We start from the raw sequence: 22315 nt of genomic DNA on the forward strand, positions 1-22315 counted from the left end.
TGTGATCTCAAACTTAAATTTTATTCCATGCGTTAATGATATATAGCTGAAAATTGCCACGGACCCCCTGAAGACCTTTCGCGGACCCCCGGGGGTCCGCGTACTACACTTTGAGAAACACTGGTCTACAGAATATCTGCAATCGCCCATCGCTACTAACTCGCTTTATCGATGGAGTCGGCAACGACATTGCAAAAAAAAGAAAAAGCTTAAGTTTTTTTTTTTTTTTTTAAATTTCGTATGACGTTTCAACGGCTCTCCGATGATCTTTCTTATAAATAGTCCCAAACATTTATTGTTGAACCAACTAATACGAATATAATTTTTTTTTGGGGGGGGGGGTCGCAATCTCAGCGTGACCACTGTTTTGATCAACGATCAAACATTCCCATTATAACAGATCAGACCAAGCAAGATCCCCTATTTTACTTCCGTTTCCCTAATGCTGATGTCCCAAACTATCATGAGCGCTTCGACTTCAGTTAACACGTGGTTTCATCGGTAGGCTTGTTGTGGAAGGTTGAAATTATGTCTGAAGCAGCTGAGGTTACGAGCAAATATCTGTGAATAGCACGTGGTTCTTCTGACCAGTAACCCTGTTTTGTGGGTTACCAAACCAGTGCGTCATGGTGGAAAAACCCTTCCACGTCCAAATGAGACAGACGGTAACACCTACAAACGAAAAACAAAAACTCTGAGAAAGGTTCTTCGCATCCTACACCGGATTGGAACCTATAGCGATTCAGTTACGGAGGTTGTTCATCACCCTCCGTAACTCAGTCGCTCTCCGCTGCACTTTTCCAACCATTTTTAAAAACCTGACGCTACTTCCTCCTGTCGTACCGACACAATAAGGGTGGCGCGCACAGATTGATTTTCACTGGTGGGATGGGATTGGCTCTGTTCAGAGCGGCCATCTGTCGATGCACACAAAGCTATCCAAGTTGCCTGCGAGAGTTTTAAAAGGCAATAAAACCTCCTCTACGATTTCCCTTTCGCATAAATCCATAGGAAAATACAATAAAAGTTTATTATTCTCATCAAGTATACGTAATATTTATAAATATACAATTCACGTATTACTATCCTATTTTCTGTTAGTTTCTACATTTATCTTTGGCTGATTATTTTGTTATGGGCAAAAATCATTTCCTTATATATACAAGCCGAGTAAGATACATTATCAGATAGTTTATAAAAATGTAAAATAAGTTAGTGAGTTTTACAATACATTTTTTAAATGTGTATCAAACGGCAGTAGCCGTACTGGTTACTAGAAAATTAAATTAGCTCGACTGTATCGAACTAATCCAGCGACTGCATCTACGAGAGCTCACCGAATGTGGCATGCACTTGCTAATGTATGAGAATCATAATTGGACACGATGTGTAACTAAAACATGAGATCGCCCAAAGACAAACTTTCACCTATGCTACTTACTTCCTGGTGTATACGAGGGTCCATGCTCCTGTAAACTCTCTTATTATGGACAGACAGGCAGAGCAGTTTTTTTTAAACGCATTTCGGAACATCAAGACCAGACCCGCCTCATCCAACCGCAAAAATCTGGTCTCTCTCATCACGGAGTTGAAAACCCCAACCACGAGATCCACTGGGAAAAGACAAAACTCCCGCACAGATCTTCATATAAATAGGAACGCTTATATAAAGAAAGTGCTGAAGCCCTACTCCACAGACCAAGTCTAAACCGCAACGATGTTCTTGCCAATCCTAAACTATGGGAAATTGTCATAAAAATTGTGTAAAATAATAACTTAACTGTAATTAATTTTCATTTAATTTAAGTTCAGGCCGCAATGCGCCACTGCACGCAATTTGGATTCCTTGTACGTACGCGCCCTATCCTTGGCGTCGTTCTTAGTATTGCCATCTGTACTGATGATGTCCTAAGATACCGAGGACGAAATATTTACGTAATAAAAAACCACTACTGTGGTTCGCGTGTGATAAATTTAGTCATGATAGGTAAGTTGCAGCGATCTCTTATAGTAAACGTTTAAAGTAAATGCCAACATTGTTTAGCCCCGCGAGGTAGTCTCGCAATCTTTTTCTGAGGGCGTAAGCTGAGGTTATAGATTTGATTTTTTCGTTTGGGAGTTTATTGTGGCTGCTTGTCGCTAAGTGCTCAAAAGATTTGTGAAAATTTTATTTGTTTGCCTTGGGAACTACCAGCATGTTACGACCGCAGCGTATAGTCTGCATTCTATACGTTCTTTCTTACACACGGAATACAACCCTATAGTTTCTGTAATGGAAGATATTACGAATGGCAAACAGGTCATTGGTTGTGTATGCGAAGTCAGCAATGGCTTTGATTACCCAAGACCAGTATAAGCATATTAAGAATGCTGCGTTTACAATTTTTTTAGCATAATATATTCTGTTCATTACGGAAAACTCATCTATTAGATCCACACGAATATATATATATATATATATATATATATATATATATATATATATATACATACATATACATATATATATATTCATTAGAGGAGCTCTGGGAGATTGGAATTTAATGATGTTTAGAATTTAGAATCTAAGTTTCAGTCAGATCATATATATATATATATAAATGTAATGATGTAATTCTCCAAGGCCGCCATTGTAACAAATGAGCATTAGTTGTATTCAGTCATTGGGTGCTACTGCGAAATGTGGAGCATTTTAAGATTCATTTTGTCCTTTCGCAAGCGACTCCAGAACTTTGGACGTTCATTAAAATCTGAAATTTAGAATTCTTTTGGAATTCCAAAGATCTGATGAACTGTTCATTTGGTTTATTCATAATCTTTCATACTCTCTTGCAGGCGTATAAGAGAGGGAAAAAACGGGTTGAAATTATCCATTGCACGAGCTCCGCACTGGGAGGTCGGAATTTAATGATGTTTAGGATTTCGAATCTAGGTTTCAGTCGCATCATTTTCATTAAAAAAAATTAATAATTCGGAAATGATTGCACAAAATTGAATGACATTTGCGATTTATAATTTATTTAACATTTTCTCGTCATTTCATTCTGTTGTTGTTACTGTTTACGTGGGAAAGTCAGACGAAAAGTACTGCATAAAGATTTTGACTATTTTATGGTAATTTATAAAATATATAAAAAAACCTGCTTTTGCGGTAAAGTTGACGAAGGCAAATAGTTTCGTGGCAACAACAATATGCACTCACTTGTTGATTTTACTCCGGGGGGGGGGTCGTTGTTACCCGCCAAGCAACTCATGCAATACCTGGAAGTGGTTCTCAACCATAAAGGCTCAGTTTTTTTAAACACACACACACACACACACACACATTGAATGTAGGACCGACAAGATAGTGATCGTCTAGAGACAGCAATACCCTAACAGCGGTCTCTGAATTGCCAGTAACATTGTCCCATCCAGAGGAGCTTCTCTTAATAAACCGAATGGCAGGAAATGTCGTGCTGGATATTTCTTATAGCTATTTGACATCTCTTTGCCGGCCTTTTTGGCAGAGTGGACAGGGTTCCCAACTTCCAACTCAAAAGCGTTCGGTATGAATCTCACAGAGGCATTTCTCAATGTCTTCAGATGAATTGATGTGAGATGACCGCTTGCTTATTTGAACACCTCAAGTGGCTGGGAAAAAAATTCCATATAAAGATGGATTTTTGGAACCCTGATGATCTCTGGTTCATGCTAAATGAATCGCAACACGCGAATTCTGACCACAGAGAAATGCTGGAAGCCTTTCAAACATTCAGCCGCCTGCTAGAGTTTGCCAGAGAAAACGTTTCTACTTCCATCCATCGGTGAGTGGTTCCATCTTCTAACCAAAGAAAGATGGGCTTGCGATGTTGTTGGGATATTAAAGGAAGGAGAGAATCATCATGCAAACAACTACCGGAGTCAATCACGATAAGTATTGCGGTGAATGAAAATGTAGAATGGTGACGCGGCCAATCTCGTCATACTTTACTCATTTCGTGGACCCTCTTTTACGTAACTCCTACTCAGAAATGCTGTAAGCCTATAGAACATTAGCACGATGGGTGGAAGGGACTGTTTCAATTTAAGGTTTGAGATTATCAAAATAAAGAAGCAGTGAAAGATTTGAAAAAGTCACGAAATCAAGAAAAAAAAAATTTCCCCCCTTAATTTGGCTTGATTTGTTTATGCTGGCATCTGATAAGTAAGGGGAGGGGAGGGGGAGTGCAACAAAATACGAAAAATAACTCTTTCCAGGAATAATCCTGATTATTATTTCCCACCCTTTTAATAAGGGGTTTGTCCTTTGACCTTTGAGAATAAGTAGGAGAAGGTGGAATGGCTTTCGATCTTTCCTCCACGGACTATTGAAGTCGTAACCCGAGTAACTGGCGTAAACATCGCTTCGTTTGCCGACTCGACGGGCCACCATACCGAGTGAGTATTAAAATTCTCCGAATGCGCTTTTTCGGTGTGTTATCGTCAGCCTTCGTTTATTCCCGACCTCCACTTAAGCACAAAACGACTGACAAGTCACAGATCGCTTTCTCCACCCTCCTGGGTTTCCCACCTGTTTAACTTAAATCGATGGACTGCGGAGTTTCGCTTCATCCCCCACTGTTTACGCGTATCCGCCTATGCCGAGACGAACCACGCTGCTTCGCAAAACACAACTGACGCCCGTAAGCTTTCGTCAGAAACAACAGAGTCTGAATACGGCGAATGTACGCGTGCCCGACTGTTTACGGGGAATATTCGTGTTTTGTAAACAGTCATTAAGTAAATGGTGCGTTAGATAACCGTGGCGGCTGAGAGAGCTAGTTGATCTGTTGTTCAATCGTTCGTCTAATTATGTAGATGAGAATACGATGCTTCCAATAAAGTATTTAAGTGATTTCGGTCTTTTTAGATTTCTTCCCAATTATTAATTAACGAGCGATTATTAATTATTTCTGTAAATAAGCGAGGATGATATCGTCTGCTCTTTTATACGTGCGTGAATTTATTGTTGATATCGTTTTATCTGAAATGCTGGCTTATATTCACAATTCAACGACAGGAAGAAAAAAAAAAGGAAAAAAATCTCGCCACGCGCACCAAAATCATTTTCTCACTACAGGAAATGAAACCGTTTTCAAAACAATTCGACATCGCAAGTGCATTTAATGACTTTCATAGTACGGCAAAAAGTGCATGCGGTACGTCACGGCATTAATACGGATGAGTACAAACCTAATAAAATTCGACACCGTGTTATTTATGCCGGCACAAATGATCCATCTCGGTTTATGTAATTTTAATGAAAGGTATGGTTACTCGTCGCCAGATGCCAGTGCACGTGAATGTCGGAATTATCAGAAGGCCACCAAGTGCTGTCGCTTTGGTTGTTGCCCATTCTTTTATAGGCAGTTAAACACCGAGATAAGGAAATTGTTCTTATCGCGAAGGTTATTCGCGAGCCGAACAAGCCTTTAGCTCAAGCTGAAGTTCGAGATAAAAGTATTACTGCTCTGGCGTGGTTTTTCTTTCTTTCTTTTTCACTCCCTCTTTCTTTGTAGTGACCGCTCGAGATGTATAGCTCGTGCAGAGGATTTCTCACCGGCCAGTTAGGGTGTAGACGCGTGAAATATGCCATCCCGTGTCCGTGAGACTGTCCGCGATCGACAGGTCTTTGAGAGAGTAGAGGATTTCGGTTATAAGCGATGCCTGGGTTCGGGAGTATTTCCAATAACACTTCAGTAGGTTGAACTCGTTGACCTCAAACATTCTTCGCATATTATTCCGTACGAATGATAATATTTCCGTACGAGTTGCTAAAGTGATCCGATTCTACTGTTCCAACGACCTCAGCTGCGTTGTTATTAAAACGATAAGATTTTCTTTGATTTACAAGACGACCTCTTGCATCGATGAGAACAAAGACTTCGAGCATTGCGATGATGATGCAGTTTCGCCCTCAGAAGCGAGCGACTATTCGCGGTTGGTCAATAGGCTGTTGCCGAAATGTCATCATCCCTCCACGTTGCGCTTGATGTAATCGATAACAAACAGTCGCACTGCAGTGGAATATTTCCGTAAGGAATCAAAAAGGTTATTGATGACAAAATATTAACGGTATGATGACAATGTTTTGATGAGTTAAGCTACGAAATAAACTTATACTTGGGTTTAGTTTGATATATTTAAATTTGGTCGAATTTTATATATTTTGTTCAATGGTACGTTCCGTAATACATCCAAGTTATGATATGAGCAAAATAAAGAACCTAAAATGTTTCTGTTTGCCAATCTGAATCCGCCCTCGCTGAATTCGAAACCAAATCAATGAAACGGAGAGTCTCACCAGAGAGTGTGGAACAGAAGGCTTTTTTGTCCTAATAAGAGACGACCACGTGGGCTCCTGCGCAAGAGTTTATATCATTTAATAGTGCAAGCGAAGGCGATTCCAATGTCGCAGGTTTATTCGTATTAATTCTCTGGTAAATTCGAAACATTTATGGTTCGTTCACTTGGCTTTAAAACGATTTTTATTTATTTATTCATATGGAGTTTCCTTCCCCGTCCCTATTGGGACGAGTTGAGCCCCCTCATGGGAGTTAAATATTTATGGCTGTAGATCCGTGTGTTCACGGGTCTGGTCTGCCTGTTGGTGGGATGAAAAACCCCAGATAAACTGGAAAAAACCCTGCTATCCGCGCCCAAGACCGGCTAACTTGGCTATGGCTCCTCACGTCGTTGACGGTATCGAACCTAGGACACTCCTTCCCGAGGCATAGGGTTGCGAAGCGCACAGCCACTAGGCTAAACTGCGCGGACTTCAAAACGCTGACGGTTGGTTAATATCCTCGTTATATTTTATATGTTTAAATTAAATAAAAAATAATGTCCACGTTGAAAAGAATTTAGTTCCATTTAAAATAATTAAAAAGTTGCTGATACAGTTTGAGACGAGTAACTTTTAATTAATGGAGATGTTTTTGTTTGAACTCATTTAATTTATTAGAAATTTAGAGAAATATATAAAAATGTATTTCAAATTTATAGATTTAATTTAAATTCCTAAAACAGTTTAGAAGTTTTAATATTTTATAACTACACTATTTTGAAAAATATATACGATTTAATAATTATTTTTATCTACATAAAAAATGATTTTTTTTAAATACAAATCCATGTTTTTTAGATAAAGCGTTTTTGAGTTCGTTAAGAAATGTTAAAATGTAAACAAACCGTCAAAAAAAAAATGCCGTAGGAGATATTTTGTAGAAAAATGTCTTCACGTTGAACATTATTGAAGGATGAGCTATGTGGATTCAAAAGAATCATTCTATATCTTAACAGACAGCTGAAAATCTGATTGGCCTTTGAAATGAAGTCTTTTTGCAAAAGAAGTTAAATCCACGCAATCATTTCGGCCTCCTTTTGCAAGTTGGACGATGAATGTCTCTTCCCATATGCAAATACTTTTGCCATTTCGACGGTTCCATTGAATGTCGAATACAATTCTTTTAGGTGGTGATTTTATTTTATTTATGTTTGAATGCTAATCTTTCCCACGAAATTCGCCAACCTATCGTACCGTGAACAGGCTAAAGGTTAGATAATCTGGAAATCCTGCTGTGTGGAAAACACGTGCAAATTTGTCAAGCTGGTTGAGGACTCGAATGAGCGCGGTGATTGATAGTCTCACATCGAGAGATGAAATCTGGACTGGAAATGTTTAAATGTATCTAAAATGTTTCATTTACAGCTGTTTATCTCTTCGTTTCTTATGGCCGTAAGTTTTCTGTATGGGAAAAGGAATCGACGCCTTCTAAATCTAAATGCTCTTCTAAATAACTACTGAATTCCCAGTAGAGCAATTCAACAGTTAGTTCGCCAAGAAGAACCATAAAACCATAAATTATTGTTTGATTAGAGAATTCTCTTATAAGAACTTCGAAGTTCAGAAATTGAATAAATGGGCGATTAGTATTCGATAGGTGGTTTTAGGGAATCAACCCGACCTCGCTGTTCCCATTTGTAACACTTCTGTTTGGAATATTATTTTTTCATGTTTATACTGTCGACGACAAAATGTAACAAAACATAAACACAGTGGTGTTAAGTAAGATCAGGAAAATCGGAGATCCAAGATAAAAGAAAAAAAAAAAACATGCCATAGTTTGAGGATAATTTTCAATAAGGTCCAAAATTGAAAAAAAAAAAAAAAATCTCCAATACATTCGTATTGATTAGATCAGCACCATTAAATCCACCTAATAGTAGTATTGTTAAATGTAAGAACTCTTTAATCGTTACAATATCGGTTGAGATACGACAATGTCACGTGGTCTTATTAGTCCTACTGATGTTCTGCGCGTCGACTGGATATCCCCTTGTTCTAAGGAGGGGCAGTTGCTGAAAAACAAAAAGGTGCGAAGTCCTTTTCGACCGAATGCTTTCCGATTACCCCCCTCCCCCCTCATGAGAACGCAGAGTTTGGATCGAATAGTCAGCTATGCAAATTAGGAACGTTTCGTTTTTCATTTGAGCAGTACGCAGATGAGTTCTCTCTGTTTTAGTACGTTTTAGTAGCTAAATCAGATTCACCGTACAGGATTTCTGATTGTTTTGATCGAAATGATTGAGATAAAAAAAAGGGAGGGTATCATTATTATTTAAGCGAACAAGCCTCTAAACATCTTTTTCCCTCTAAAAATCAGCAATCTCTTTTTAATGGATGAACTGATAGAATATTAAAAACTTTTTTTTAACGGAAGACGGCGCAATCTAAAGCCAACTAGAAAGAAATGCAGTTGATAATTTGTATGATTTCTGTTTATGTTCGATTACATAGTTAAAAATGAAACTTGAATAAGTTGAAAGGGCCACCCTATTGATTATTGACCAGATTTCTTTGTCGCCATTCAAATATTGTATTTATTACTGAAATGATCAGATTTTCATTGTTAAAGCGTTTTATGTTTGAAACAGACGATAATTCTATTGTTGAAACTGACAGTAATTTAACAACTGCTGAAAGCGAGTATTTGAACCATCTTTCATATTTGCAATATGGAACAAAGCCAAGAAAGCAGCAAAAAACTCTCGTAAAAAATAAAAGAAAAAAGAAAAGAAAAAGAATACCACTATGGGTGGTCCAGAATGTGAAATCTAAGTTTGCATCGCTGTCGTCGTCTTACTCCACCACTGTAATTAGCCGCACAGTAGCAATGCCATCCCCGATTCTCATTCTCCACTTATTCTGCCGGGGGGGGGGGGGGGGTTCAAAATAATGAAAACTCGATGCCGACCTCGTGGAAAATGTGTGAAGTTCTCCCTCGTGACGCACAGTTTATGAGCACGGAGAACAAAGCTGCGACTTTTAATATCCACCGGCGGCAAGTGGACAGATGAAGCTATTTTTATCTCATTACGGCTTTTAAAAATAGCAAGCGGCAGTGGCGAAGTCCCCATTACGTTACGACATTTCGAGTTCCGAACGCGTCTCCATTGGTCGTTATTATTATTATTATTATTGTTATTATTTCTGTGGTAACTTTGCATCAGCGTCAAAAGGGGGCTTCAGTTTGACAATAAAATTTCATTGACATTGTTGGAGTTTTTTTATTGTGTTTCCTCGAGATAAAATTCCGATGTAAAGCTGAGGTATTTTGGGGAGTATTAAATTTCTATTGAAGCTTCTCTCTCTTTCTCTCTCTCGCCCCCATTAAACCATTCTTTAAACTCAATTCTTGCTTTTGTTAACGACATTCTTTGATTCTTCAGTTTCTTTAGTACCAAATATTTCAACTGCACTTCTTTAACTTCGCGCACAATTTAAGGAAAGCGAAGTTGAAGTCTTGAATGCCAAAGTGGAGAAGAAGAAAAAGTCGAAGAAGAAGTCATAGAAGAAGTAGACGTCTTCGCACTAAAAAGCCTTAAACTTCAAGAAAGTGTGTGTGTGTGTGTGCGAAGCAGTTTTAAACGGCGATCTTGACCACCTTTTCAGACATTCTTAGCGCAGATCAGAATTATTCTCGGCAAACAAAGCAGCCTCATAATAACTCATTTACATACTCCTGTGCGTGCCCATTATTATAGTTCGTTATTTTTTTTATACGAGGGATTTGTTTTTAGTGATATTCAACCGAATTCCAAATCACAATACTTTTTTCGTTTGTTTCCAGAGAATAATTGATGAACACGTTTCGATTTACTCTTTCAAGTAATTGAATTTTACGTAAAACTCTTCAAGTTGAGCGGTTTTATCAGAACCACTTCCTAAAAGACATCAAGTTGGCTTCCACCATTTCCGGATATTCTCACAGCACGTGCGCCCAACGAATAAAGATCTTTGCCATAATGCTGTTCACCGTCTGTTTGTAAACCGATGACGCGTTGGAAATTATTTTCTCGGTTCAGATACCACAGGAAGATTTCAAAGTCAACAACTGAGGAAGAAAAAAAACAAGCAAAAACAAAACAATAGGACCATACTTGGATGTCACGCGGGAAAGTGTGAATATTCCCACAGCGTTTTCAGAGTGCCCGTGGAGTCAACAACGAACAAGGCGTTCGTCCGTTTCCAAACAAAGTTCGACAACGAAAAGAGAAGACACTTAGGGGATGAAAACGAAGCTCCATCCTCAAAATAAAGATTTTCTGGATGGAGCTTCATCCGACATTCTTTCTTAAATGTAATTCGCTTCATCGACAACTTTATCAGTCTCGATAATTTTCGTGGCTAATCTGTGACGCATCATCGGATAATCTTAGGAAATTTTCTTCCGTTGAACTTTGTTCGAAGAAACACTTGAAGACAATGAAAGCAAAAGTTATCAGATAAGAACTCGCTTCATCTGCTGAACTGGTTGAGACTTTTATTTCATTTTCAGTACAACAGATAATAGAGTGGAGAAGTAAATAACTTCGCCCAATAAAAAGAAAAAAAAGAGGGCGCTTTAAAGTAAACCCCTTCACATCAGGGTCAACTTCGTTGCTGATATATCCTTCCATCCGTAGCGCAGGTTTAATTAGTACTAATAGGATTAGCATACGGGATACGATCTATCTATCTAAGATATGATAACTATACGATCTATCTATCTCTCTAAGATACTCATAGAGAGATAGACAGATGAACACATATACATGAACAAAAAGTATCATCGACATACCTGCGCTTAGATGGTGACCCATGGCATCGGTTCCGTAGCCTGGATGTTGCACAGCTGATATGGCCGTGTCGTAGATTCCCCACGTGGACATGTCGCGTCGTAGATAGGTGTGCGGAGAGAAGGAAGAAAAGCTCGCGTGTCTCTGTAAGTCGGCCGGGTCAACTGCAGAGGGTGTCGGCGGTGTGTTCATATTCATCGTCGCTTGGTTCAAGGCGAGGCTGGGAGTCATGCTGGCCGACGACAGTCCGTAGGATGTGACGGGAGAGTGGTGATGATGGTGATCGGGCGCTGCGGACTGACCGGCAGCGTTCCATGCCGTCTGGTTGCCGTGCTGACCCGAGGACGAATTTGGCGGAGGACCCGACACGTACTGGAGCATGCTCAGGCCGCCGGCCGGAGGATACACGGGGGTCGGCATCACGCTCGGGTGTGGAGGCGTCGGCGAATGTGTTACGGCGTCGACGTGGTTATAGCTCGGACTAAGGTTCGGTCCGTGTTTGCCGGACACTGGAAATAAATCCCTCGTCGCATAGGCGTTCGGATTGCCGTAACTCGTGGCAACGCTATAGGCTACGGGAGCCATACTCGCGTACGTACTGACCATAGCGATGCCACTGGGACTGTTGGCGACCACCCTGTAGAGTGGATCGCGATCTTCACCGCTAGAGGGCACTTCCACCTTGATGGTGCTGATGACGGACGCATGGGCGGGGAGTTCACCCTGAACTGGGCTGTCGTTCGCGTAGATCTGCTCCGACATGTGATTCTCTGCGGAAACATCGGCAGAACTGGCGGGAGAGATGGATTCTAATTGGCTGGGAGGAGTAGGGGTGTGCTCGCTCCTTCTGATGCTCGTAACGATGGTAGATGGGTGGTGCCTTTCCGTCCATGCCGCTGCGTAATGTTCCTCCATCGACCTCGCAATCTATCAATCATAGACACGAAGAAAAATAGTCAACATTACTGGGCGTCACCTAACGAACGAACGTTCAATATAATACATAAATATGATCGATACGAGTTAGCATTAAATATGGATTTACCATTAATTTTGTTCTCAAGAAAAAAGATAGAAATTGAATTCATGTGAGTATTTTAGTTAATTCATTCTGGAAAGAAACATCGTTAATGCACACAGAAGAATGTTTGTAACAAATACATAATTTTAATCGAAATTATTGATAAATATTGTTAGCTATTTTTTTTAATCCATAAAATTTTTTTTTAATCCATAATTTATGATTCGATGTCAATTTATTGTTAGTTCTGAAGAGACACTGTTCAATAATTTGATATTCGCAGAAAAACATTTCAATTATTCAGTTTTGATAACACTTAACTAAAATTATCTATCAAAAATACATCAAAGCATACGTACATCTCCCTTAGTGTAGCTTCTCACTTAACTGTACGTTGTGTAAAAGTCCCCAAAACTTAATTCTTGTTATCAAATGTTTTTCGTTTGCTATTTTGAAAAGCTTTCGCATTTCACCAATAGCTTTAATATTATGTACGCATGCATGCATCTGCGCAGTCTCTCCGAATAAATATTATTTCTCTCGAGACGTGAAAGAAATGTACACAGCGCGTGTTGCGCGAAGCTCACCAAAGAATCGAGAATTTGTTATGCTTTGTTGTCTGCCAGAATAAATTATTTATTTATTATTGTTTTTGGCTATTACGGGATTTGCTAATTTCTATCACGTGACAAATATAAATTGCGATGAAAATGAAAAGTACAGATTACAATTTTTGCACACAATCTTGTTCCAAATGGGAAAGAGATTAGTTCACTTGTAAGAAGAGACAGAAAGAGATAACGGTTTGATAAATTTATCTCCTCGGTTAAACTGCTCGGAGTTATCTGCAGTTTCAGTTGCTGAAGGTAAATTAAAGATAAGACTTGTGATATCGTTATCTGAACCAGACAAATGTCAACTTTCGCGCGTTGTCTAGTTCGAACACTGGACAATAAAAACGCAACGAAATATACGTGGAATAATATGCAATAAACTTTATTGTAGAAACTCAAAGAAAAGGTACGTACCAAGAAAATTCCTGAATTCCTGAACAAGCTGGTAAATCTGCTTGGATCGTGGGAACAGCCTCTTTACGACCCTGCACATCAACTCCCGTCAACGGCAATGACTAAACAACTGTTTATAAGCAGAAAGTGCCATTTAGGGCAAGGGGTCAAAGGCCGTATTTGAATCATCCACTAATTAGCTTAGACTATGCTGAGAAAGTGACACACACACACACACACACACACACACACACACACACACACACACACACACACACACACACACACACACACACACACACACACACACACACACAAAATTTTTCCAACTTTATCCCAGAAATTTTAACTCCTCAAGCCATCCCCCCTCTTATGCTTTCTCTGTACCCCTTCGCATATAACCCTGTTATTCTTCTAAACGTCTTCCGTTTTCTTTTCGCACACAACAAACCATCTTAGATGGTTTTTCCGCGTCCTTTCTTGCGGCCACTAATTAGACTTTGGTTTTTCTGTTTTCTCTCGTAATACCAATCTCTACTTTTTCTTTACCTCGGAGCATTTAGTTCCATAAGTCACAGCTGACCTTGCCAACATTCTAATGAACATCTTCCTTTAAATCTTATCTGCGTTCTACGATCAAGTTTACAATCAATTGTTTTGCAAAATTGAGCCCAAGTAAATCATATTCTTCCGCCTGGAAGAGTATTCAGTGATACACATAAATACTATGTGTCTTATTAGAGTACTCAGATGGACATATAGAATACTCAACCGGCAGCCGAGAATAAAGAGAAAAGCAGGAAGACCACCTACAAGATGGGAAGATGATCCACCAGTGAAATTTGTGGGTATAACATGGAAGAGAGAGGCTCAAGATCGAGATCTTTGGAGGCATCTTTGTGACCTGCACTCATGGAGAAGTCCTGAGTGAAACGCAGGTCCATCAAGGTAATCCATCCTTGATTTTGCACTGCAGCGTTCTCCGAAGGTATTCTGTAGCAGACGCAACGAGGGTCGCAGTCCTTGGAAAGCACTGTGACCCTCGTGGTTTTAATAATAAGGGTCAAATTAATCTTATTCATTTCCTTCTGTCCCTCCAACTGTAGGAAATGTTAGTTTATTTCTCGGCCTCAGCTAAACAAGAGAGATGTAACGAGGGGGCGGGGGATCTCAAGACGCAGAGTAGTTCTCTTATAACTTCAAGAATCCAAACACTATTGATTTCAATCTTGAAAGATTTAAGATTAAGTAAGAGTAATGTTTACATACAGGTTGATCTTTAAATGACATAATTTTTTCACGCGCGATGTCAGTGTATATTTTTTTATTAACAGCCTATTTTTGTACCCACTGAAGGTGAGGTGAAGGCCTCTCCCATTGCGGGAGGTTTTGGGTCTACTACTTCCATGGTGACCCAGTTCATATTGGGAGACTACAATATGTATATATATATATATATATATTGGGGGGATGAAATATCAGGTTCGTCAGGCTTTGTGACTTATATATGGCAATTTTATCGAAAATCAAAAATTAGCATCACTTAATATACAAGCGAGATCTGCTTAAACCGTGAACAGTTAATTATTTGTGTGCATCCTTTTCATAGTCCGCCACACCTTCATCTTTATCAGCTGTTCATATAAGAGGGGGATTACACTTTCCCGATATCGGCCGCCCTTCTATGAAGTGGTTTATGTGATACTGAACACCATTTCGTCTCTTATGGTTTTGCTTTCCACTTTAAAAAGGTCTTCGTAGTCGTAGAAATTTCCAAACTTTCATTCTTTCAAATTTAATACGATGTAATTTTTCATTTTTAATTATTACGTCACTCATGTTTTTTTGTTTTTTTTAACTTTTATGATCCGAGTGTTCCCCTACTTCCATTGCATACTGAATTTTGTTGTCTTTTCATTCTATTTGCTATTATAGTTAAGATGAGAGAATAAAAATTTATTAAGCCGAGTACATTTTCACTGTTCTGTAGATAATTATGGTCAAACAGTTGTTCTCTCTCTCTCTCTCTCTCTATCTATCTATCTTCGGTTGTCATTCCTGAAGCACTTGTACTAAACGTGGTTGACGAGAATGCTTTCTTCGAAGCAGAAAACAGGGAAAATATGAAATAACATATGGACAGTTTACAAGATGGCTTCTTATGTATTGAAATCTACTGAATTTTGGTTGACATAAGGAGGGTCCATCTGTTTTGTCTTTCAGTGCACGTGAGCCAGCTGGTCCCTCTATTTTGCACGAACCAAAAATCCAATGTTCGGAGGAAGAAAACTTCTCCTTCCGTCTGACCAACCAACTTCCTCAGCACCTTCACTTGAAAACGCCACGTGGATGTCCCCAAAGAAGATTCGACTTTAAATCTTTCGTATCCAAAGACGATCTTACCACTAAGACGCTTTCCATTTACTTAATTGGTTGTTCGTTTTACTATTTCGATTCGTTCACGTTTTAAAGATAAAACAGGAAAAGCCGAGCAAACGAATGCGATCACCACGTCCGATCCAAATTCAAATGAAAAATTTCCGAAGAAAAGGGAAGTGGAGGATGCTCAAATGAATCTCGAGCGCGTTAACTCCCCGCTGACCTACTGCGGGATTATAAACAGAGCCCCCAAACTCTTCAAATATGTGATTTTAAAATATTTAATTAAAAAATTTCGGAGATTCCAGACTTTAATGGCTTCCTTTTTAAGTGCCAAAAGAGCTGTTTGATAGCAAAGCGGAAACTCCACAAGCAAATTCACGGGTTCGAATACGAAAGAGCAGCGCGCGAGTACTGTCATCACATTTATTTAGCGCATGATGAGCCGTAAGTCCCGTATGGGAAGATATCTTACGAAGCTCTTGTGTTGTAATGAAATTTGTGTATTGCGTGTGTTCTTCTAAACTGTCTGCGGGAAAAAAAATTCAGCGACTTCCGTACGAGACCGGCTAACTGACCTTCAGTTGAAACACCCCGATAAAGTTTCTTCGCATTTAGACGGGTCAAAACCCAGATCTTTACAACCAGAGGGCATCGTGGAAGCGGACTACGATAAGGAAGCTCGTAGCTGCACTTCTGTGGATTTAATCAGCCGATCCATTGGGTTCACTCATCCAATTGACCAAGTCAAATGATTTGTGGTTCACTTTACGCAGAAGCAAGAGTTGGCGCTCACTTATTCTTGACTTTGATTTATTATTAACGAGATGTTTAGCGGTTGAATCTTTGCATAATCAGTTAAGATACAAATGAGTGCTGCGTTAAACTTGTGTAACTTAGTATTGCAATACATGTATTGTGATCATCATTCACTGTTAATGATTTGCATTTTAAAGGAGATACGTTGATCACAGGTTGAACCGCAGTATTATTTAGGAAAAGAACTACAAATACCACCACTTTCATATTAATAATCATTTCCAAACCGATCCTCAGTATGCATCAAAAGTAAGACCTTAATCTTCATATTTGCATTTGCATAATGACATTTAAATACATTTGAATAATTGCATTATGCAAATTCCTCTTCACTTAAATTTATTTCATCAGCTTTCCCTCATTTGACTTTACTAATACTCTCATCCGTTATCCTATTTTTTTATTTTTTATTTTATTTTAATGCTTGCCACGTTCTTGTATATCCCATGAGAGCGATTCCGTCAATCTTCTCCAAGTTCTGTAAAACTTAGAATCTCAATTAATATCCCCCTCACTAACAACCCCATACATAAAATTGCACCACTTCACGGGAGGGAGAAATATGCTACGAGGGGGTGTGTAAAGGAATTACAGGGTCAAGAGTTGACTCTGAAATGACTCCGCGAGCGCCGTGTTCGACCTGTCCAAAGAGTACGTGTGTCGAACACTGACCAGAGCAATCTATCGACCGAACACCCATGCTACAAGCAATTTACCTTTGACCTGAAAACACCGCTAACATCACACGCTGAACTGTGACCTCCTGCATGTCAGCTGTCACTGACGGAGTGGTATGACTCATTAGCCCAGATTAATACAGTTTCTCTGGTGTGCAGGATGACGAAGTGCTTACTCATGTTTACCAGGGCTTGGACGAACGGGGCCCGAGGGAACACGAATTTCGAAAAACGCGATTTTACCTTTAAAACCTCGATAAGACATTTTAAAAAAATTCTTGTTTGATGGGAACTTCGTGAGTTGGTTCCATGAATTTTTCATGCCGATGTAGCCCACTATTAGGGAAAACGCAATCTGATTCTGTCTGCTGGTTTGTGGCTCTTAAATTAAAAAAAAATATTTTCGATGAAATTTCAAGGCGGCAGACAATCGGACTCAACTGCAACTCGCTTATTAAGTTTACTCGCGGTTCTCGAATGTTTAACGACCTTATAACCAACTATCCGACAATGCTGATTTTGTATCAGCAACTGTTCGCAATGAGATGCTTGTCGTACTTTCGGAATAGCTTCACATCTCCCTCGCGCAGTGTGGTAGCCCTCACTACACCCATCCATTTTGTGTATAAGAAAAACAATAAATTTCGTTTCGAACTTTGCGAATCCGTTAGTGAAAGAGAAGATTTACTGAAAAATATGAAAATTCTGCGCTGGGCGTATAGAATTGCTTAAATGGTCCTGTCCATTTAAAGAGGGGGGGGGGGAACTCAATCGAAACATCTTTAAAATGATTCCCAACAGTCGAGATAACAGAAAACTTTCTTAAGCTGAGCCGCTGATTTCTGACCGAAAATCATGAGTTTGAATTTTTTTTGAAAAACGGAAGAAGCGCTCACATATTTCTCCATCCCCCCCCCCCTCCCCGCACGGTCTTCTGGCATTTTTTGAGCTACAGATCAGGAGATTTGGCAAGGGTCAAAAATGCATCCCTTGAGAGCTCACAACAACGATTCCCGATGGCGACCTGTCGTACAATATATTTTAGGTTTCCTTTATCTGTTTCGGATCAGTTTGGATCCTCCTCAGCAGGTTCGCAGAATTCTCTGAGGGAGAGCGGTAAAAGAAAATATTACGGCGCGTCTGTTGTTCAAGGTATTTATGGCCGTTTTCTAAATTCACTATCGAAATGTTATTTTTAGAATTTAGCTTCGAAACCTTTCAATTATTTTCGAAAGCTTAACATAATCGTAACTTCCACCAATCGCAGTAGATGTTTGCCTGTCGGCGACAAAAAGGGATTTCGATAAATCTTTCCAACAGCGGTAAAGACGAAACAAAATGGGTTCACCTACGGAAAGAACTCCCCTTTATTAGAGGGGGTATTACTTCGAATCCTGTAAGTTTCTAATTTTTCCTGGCATCACATCATCGAGACGATCCCTTTCATTTATTGGCTTACGTTTTTCTGCCCCAATTTTAAAAATTTGATTTTTTCTTTAAAATTTAATTTCGTTTATTTTAATCTGTAATTTTATCGAAGAGTTCATAACTTCGCCTGGCTTTTTAATTATACAAACAGTAAATTTCTCAAATATTTGATACAACTAACACAACTAATAGAAATTCGTTGCTTACCCTGAATTTCCAGATAATTCGAGTCGGATCGATTCGGACTCGAATCTTCCTCGTCAACCACTTTTCGATCAGATGCACATTTTTCATATTGTCTGGAATTCTAATACTATCACCTCATTATAACGCCAGCTAAGAAGTTTGTCCTGCGATGTTCTAATGCTAAACGAGATTATCATCCAATGTCGGATTAATGTTTTAAATATTTCAATCCCGATCGTCGCTTCATCACCGAACTAATTCCAGTTACGATTAAAACATTTCGGTCTTTTTTGTTTTATCTAAACCACCTTTCCTGAAATACGCCAAGGAGATAAGAATGTCGCAACCCCCTTACATCAAAATCTTCGTACGTGCAAAACTCGTGCAAGTGGAATGTCGACCTCGCTTGGAATTTCGCATTCTGACGCAAAAGAGGTCATTTGCAAAAGCGACATTTTAGCATTTTTCACCATCTGCATCGTCTTTATTGAATCTCAGCAAATAATCTCCTCTTCCTCCCCCATTCTGTTTCCCTTTCCCTCAATCAGTTCCCTCCACACGGAAAACCGCAACACAAAGCACATTATGCGAGCAAAATCACTCTTCATAAATTTAAGAGGAAAAAAGATAAAACTCTCTCGCATTTCTCCGGTATTTTTTCCCATAGGATGAAAATTCACTCGCATCTAATCCGTTCCCATCTGAAAACGAAACTCATTCGCAATCAAACGATCTCGTCCTCGTTACGTTTTCATCCTTTGTAGAACACGGAAATATTTATCTTTTACAGCTATCGAAATTTCCAGCCTAATCACCGATTGCCGTTGTGATATCCAATACGAAATCGCGGTTAAGACGGGAAGAAAATCCAGACAGGTTTTGGGGATGTTTTCAAGATGTTTAATTGATTTTATTCATCATTGCAGCAAGTGCGTGCTGGTTGCACGATGAACGAGTCTGACACCATATTAAAGCACACACTTCCATTCAATTTCCATAACTTTCGTTCTAAATTATTCGACGTAAACAGAAATTAATTACTAGACCCACTTCAATAAAGACACCAAGAATTCCAAATTATATATTTTTGTTCTTAAATACGAGGAATATTCCATTAATTTCCACACTGACCATCAGATGACACTACTGCAGTCTCCAGATATAGATGCATTGAATCTGCTGAAATCATTTGCCCTTTATGTTTCCATCTTGACTTTGTGTTATTGAGAAGCAACATCTTGTAAGGCGGGTATTGTGAGTTGTTCCGCTCGCGATTTCCTCTCGTTAGATACATGACGGAACAGCGAACTTGAATTTTTTTTGTTTTATGTGATTCTCGCTCAAGAATACTTTTCTTGAGCGGGAAAAGGTTAGACGATCCACTCTCCTGTTGCAGAGATCAAACACGTATCTCCAAGAAGCAGCGTGCTGGTCTCATACCGGTTGATAAAAATCATCTCCTGCTAAACAAACTCAAACATCCAACTAGGCTGGCAAATTCTGCATTAAATTAGCTAAAATTTACTACAGAAATATTCCATCTTAAAGATTGTTTCCTGAGCGTTTCTTTTTCTCTTCAAGTTCAAGAGCGAAGTGATGGCTGTTGGTTATGTTGAACTTCAGTGAGGTGGATTTTCGACGAGAAGGATTAATGGGATATTCTGTAGGAAAAACAAGAGAGGTAGAGGACAGAAATTGATTTTCTCCACCACGACAATGCACCCGCTCACTTCAATGTTTGACCTCACGACATTCTAATGAATTTCTGACCCAGAACTAACTTACTTGCCTTCTTTTCACTTCCTTAAACCTCCCGCAGATTTGTTTTTTATTTCTCCCTAAAACTCAAGTCGAACACGAGGAGTAGAAAATTTGAACCTGGCATTTGAATTAAGAGGAATCGCAGGCTGTGCTTGCCGAGTTCTTAAGCGCAGGATGCAGATAAATGCCGCGACCTCAGAAAAAAAAAAAAAAGCCCTGGAGAGGTTTTGATTACAGAATGCCCACGTAGAAGTAAACGGGATGAAGCAGTCTTGACGGGTCATTGCAAAATACCTCTCACAAGCCGTTTATGCAATTAATAACCAGAATTGTTATAAATGCTTGTCTAGCCAAAAGCACTCTTCCGTGAGGGAGAAATTAGATCTCATTTCTCTTTCTCAATTTCTCTCTAGATTCACTTTCGTGTATCACTATCCTAGAGATTTGGTAAAAAAATCACGGTAAAATATAAATGGTAAAATAAAAATTCTTTTGTGTTCTAGCATTATTTTTTCCCTCCTTCCAATAATAACTATCTGCTCGCATCCATAAAAAAAAAAAAAAAAAAACACCTTTCGTCGCCGATCATTATCATCCCTTCTCATATGAATATCGATCTTGTGCATCCTCAGCAGCAGAACACCGAAGATGAAGAACAAGAGACTTATTCTGTCTGTGCATATAAGGTCAGTCCTAGACATCAAAATTCCCCCATCCCAGACGGCTGCAATTCTGATTACTCTTATTCGTTCTACTTCACTTTTATTTTGCCAATCAAAATCTCGCACCAATTCCGATACGCGGGGAGAAATAGAAATTTCTTTCCACTGTTTATGATCCCATTCAATTTTTGGAGTTAAAGAGTTGTTCTGATCGATTATATGGTTCTGTAATTTGAGCAGGCCTTTTCTATCATTGGTCCCTTTTATTTAGTCACTTTTTGAATTTCATTTTTTTTTTACTTTTGTTATTACCCAGGATGCATTATTTTGAACCAACAAAATCGGATGTTCTTGCTTAATTTTTCACAATAAAACGAAATCGTCAGAGAGAGCAACCGCAAATGCTTCGCAATATAATCAAGGATAGCGTAATAATAAAGGTAAAACCCCGTTGCTCTTTCTTATCTCTCAACAGCCGCCATCTTGTACTGATTCTTCCCAACAATACGAAGCCAGAATCGCCTCTGTTTTTATCTCCGTGTGAGATGCTTCACTCATTCAAATCAAATGGTCGCTGGTATCACGCTCAGAACAATGAACTGCGTGCACGTTCAGTCATCGAAAATTCACCCAAAGAATCGTTTCGACTATTTTAATCCATTTTATTTATAGGGTCTTCCAAATGCTACACGATAAGTGTCTAACTTGCGATACTGGAGACGACAGATAAGATTAGATCCTGTTTTTACGATTAATATTTCGAACTAACTTTCGCTCACACGCACACATACGAGGCTAATGTTATTGCCTCGTTAATCTACGGTCTGATTAACGATATCAGTGAAGTGTTCTTACCTGTAACGCTAAGGAGACGACCTCTTGGATTCGAGAGTAAGTCCTAAGGGAGTTAATAGCTGTGATGGAGTTCCGACAACTCGCCTGAAACACAAGGATCGCTAAATAATCGATATGTAGATCACCTCGATAAAATTTAAGAATTTCTATGGCTTCTTAAGAAGATCCAAAAACAATACTCGTGGCGCAGACGGCGTGAAAAGGCCAATGTGGCAATATCCGAGGGGAATTGTCATTGGTTCAAGCTGTCGCAAATACATCTACTATCTCGGTGAACTATGGTCTATGTACACACACATAACCACGTGGACACACACGCACACCTTTGATAACAAAGCAACAGAGGACAAAGTCACCTGATTTTTGCTCAGTGCCAGA

The 22315-nt window shown here is 39.2% G+C and overlaps 1 protein-coding gene across 2 annotated transcripts in view; it reads right to left on the bottom strand.

Moving 5' to 3' along the window:
* LOC150097822 (uncharacterized) overlaps positions 1-22098 on the bottom strand; it is a 39680-nt gene extending 17582 nt beyond the window's left edge. The window contains exons 1-2 of one of the 2 annotated variants that reach the window (XM_090407187.1): positions 21938-22098; positions 11145-12069 (exon numbers count right to left, since the gene is read on the bottom strand). In XM_090407187.1, coding sequence (XP_090263313.1) covers positions 11145-12057 — 913 coding nt within the window. In that variant the 5' untranslated portion in view covers positions 12058-12069; positions 21938-22098. Of the gene's footprint in view, positions 1-11144; positions 12070-12522; positions 12635-21937 lie in introns of those variants that run through there. The other variant, XM_090407188.1, reaches the window with a different exon arrangement.
* Positions 22099-22315: the final 217 nt, after the last annotated feature.

This window comes from Typopeltis vanoorti, chromosome 17, assembly GCF_054136105.1.
Source record: "Typopeltis vanoorti isolate ZY-2024b chromosome 17, IOZ_Tvanoo_1.0, whole genome shotgun sequence".
Lineage (NCBI taxonomy): Eukaryota > Metazoa > Arthropoda > Arachnida > Uropygi > Thelyphonidae > Typopeltis > Typopeltis vanoorti.